Source organism: Austrofundulus limnaeus, unplaced genomic scaffold (genome assembly GCF_001266775.1).
Source record: "Austrofundulus limnaeus strain Quisiro unplaced genomic scaffold, Austrofundulus_limnaeus-1.0 Scaffold2496, whole genome shotgun sequence".
NCBI lineage: Eukaryota > Metazoa > Chordata > Actinopteri > Cyprinodontiformes > Rivulidae > Austrofundulus > Austrofundulus limnaeus.
Window position 1 is genome coordinate 7,955 of NW_013954898.1, and position 2,195 is coordinate 10,149.

General features: G+C 49.1%; 1 protein-coding gene across 2 annotated transcripts in view; it reads left to right on the forward strand.

Annotated features, from left to right (window-relative positions):
* The window catches only part of LOC106511082 (afadin), a gene marked incomplete at its 5' end in the record, with an annotated part of 12,526 nt that overhangs the window by 7,725 nt on the left and 2,606 nt on the right, over nucleotides 1-2,195 (forward strand). Inside the window, 3 exon segments of one of the 2 annotated variants that reach the window (XM_013999825.1) lie at nucleotides 422-824; nucleotides 898-1,145; nucleotides 1,698-1,912. In XM_013999825.1, coding sequence (XP_013855279.1) covers nucleotides 422-824; nucleotides 898-1,145; nucleotides 1,698-1,912 — 866 coding nt within the window. 2 annotated transcript variants of the gene reach the window in all.

Genomic DNA, 2,195 nt, shown 5'->3' on the forward strand with positions numbered 1-2,195 from the left:
CCCTTATACTTGGGAGTGGCTACGTATGCGGCGTTTTTGGGAAATTGTAGTCGGTGAGTTTACTATTTTATATTACTTCTGTGATATTACTACTACTTCTACTTCCTGTTATCTTCTTCATCATCGTCTTTTTCACCAGTAGAAACAGCCGGTTGTTGATCACGTGACTCCTGTGATGTGAAAAAAGTGTTTCCATTGCAGTTTTGCGAAAAATACCAATTTTGATACGGCCAAAAACCACCTCATCCTAGTGTAAAAACATTGTCGAAAAACGTAATTTATTTCGAAATTGATGTGTTTCTATTGAGCAAATTTATTTTCGAAATTCTAATTTGCGTATTTTCATGGTCAATGGAAACACAGCTAGTAACAGTTTTATCAGTGACTTGTTAGACATACTTTAAAAATGTATTTTCTTCAGGTGTTGGAGGACCACCGGACCTCTGGACRCCACAACCCCCGGTCTCCTCGTCATTAGAGTCGTCCACGTCGAGTCAGGAGCACCTCAACTTCTCCACTTCTTCCATCTCTTCAAACAAAAGCCAGAACCAGAAGACGGGGGCGGGGCGATGGAAGACCCCCAACGCGCCTCACATGGTGCCGCCCCATTCGGTACAGGCGCCGTCCCGTTCTGACCTGCCTCCTCCGCCGCCGCCACCTCCCGCCGCCTACCCCGACGCCTACGACCCGCAGGCCGACCTGCCGCTGCCGCCGCCTCCCACCGCCATCAGCCCGGTGTCGGCCCAGCAGGCCGCCGATCGCAAGAAACGAGAGGAGCAGCAGCGCTGGTACGAGAAGGAGAAGGCTCGGCTCGAGGAGGAGAGGTGGGCGCCGTCGTGATGCTGCGTGTCGCATCGAAAGTGACGTTTTTTTAAATTCTTATTATTGATGTTTCAGGGAGAGAAAGAAGAGGGAACAGGAGAGGAAGTTGGGTCAGATCCGGGCAAACCCTGTCATGCCCGTCCAGCCACACAACAACGGAGGAGCCATGCCTCCTCCTCACCACCAGCCCCCCATGGCCTCCATGGCCCCGCCCCAGCCTTATCTCCCCCCTCAGCCCCAGCCTCCCCCATCCAGACCAGAGAAGCTGTCCAGCCTGCCACGGTCAGCGGTGCCTCCCGCCGCCGGTGCGTCCAACCCTCCAGGTGACACCCCGAACATGACCAGGGGTCTGCAACCTGCGGCTCCTGGGCCACATGTGGTCTCTTTGAAGCTTTGACCAAAACAAACAGACAGTTTTTGGTTTTATACTCAAACGTGATCAGTAAAACAAAGAATGACATGTTGATTAGATCATGCTAGTAGCGTGTTAGCCACTTCAGTAATCTGACTTCCAGATTTAAAGTAGGATCTTTCTGTCAAATCCGTCTTTAAAAGACCTTTAAGACTAGCTAATATTAATGATTACAGTTGTTTTCATTGAAATTTGTGTAAAATATATACAGATTGTTTCTTGTTTAGATGAATAAGGTCTTTTCTTTCGTCCTAAAGTGTAAAAATAAAAATAAATGTTAAAAGTTGCTATATGTTTTTAGTTTTATAATGTCACCCTTACTGGACGGACGTGACGTGGCCCACGGGCCACCAGTTAATATCACAGTTGTAGCAGGTGTTGCACCTCTGGACTTGTTTTAATTGTTGCTCTCCTGTTGCTGACGTCCGGGTTAATCTGATGTTTAAATGGGATTTGACTGCAGGCATGGACACCGTGATCAGGGAGCTGCTCCCTCAGCAGCAGCCGCGGACCATAGAGAGGCGAGACCTGCAGTACATCACCATCAGTAAGGAGGAGCTGTCGGCCAGTGACAGTTTGTCTCCAGACCCCTGGAAGAGAGACGCCCGAGAGAAGGCCGAGAAACAGCAGCAGCTTCACATCGTCGACCTGCTGGACAAAGAGATCCAGGAGCTCCAGGTGATTCTGCCTTCAATTAACCCTTCTGTAACCAGGACTGTCATCCATCCATCCATCTGTCATCCATCCATCCATCCATCATACATCCATCCATCTGTCATCCATCCATTCATCCATCCATCCATCCATCCATCCATCCATCCATCATACATCCATCCATCCATCCATCATCCATCCATCATCCATCGATCCATCCATCAACCCATCCACCATCCATCAATCCATCCATCCATCAACCATCCATCATCCATCCATCCACCATCCATCAATCCATCCATCCATC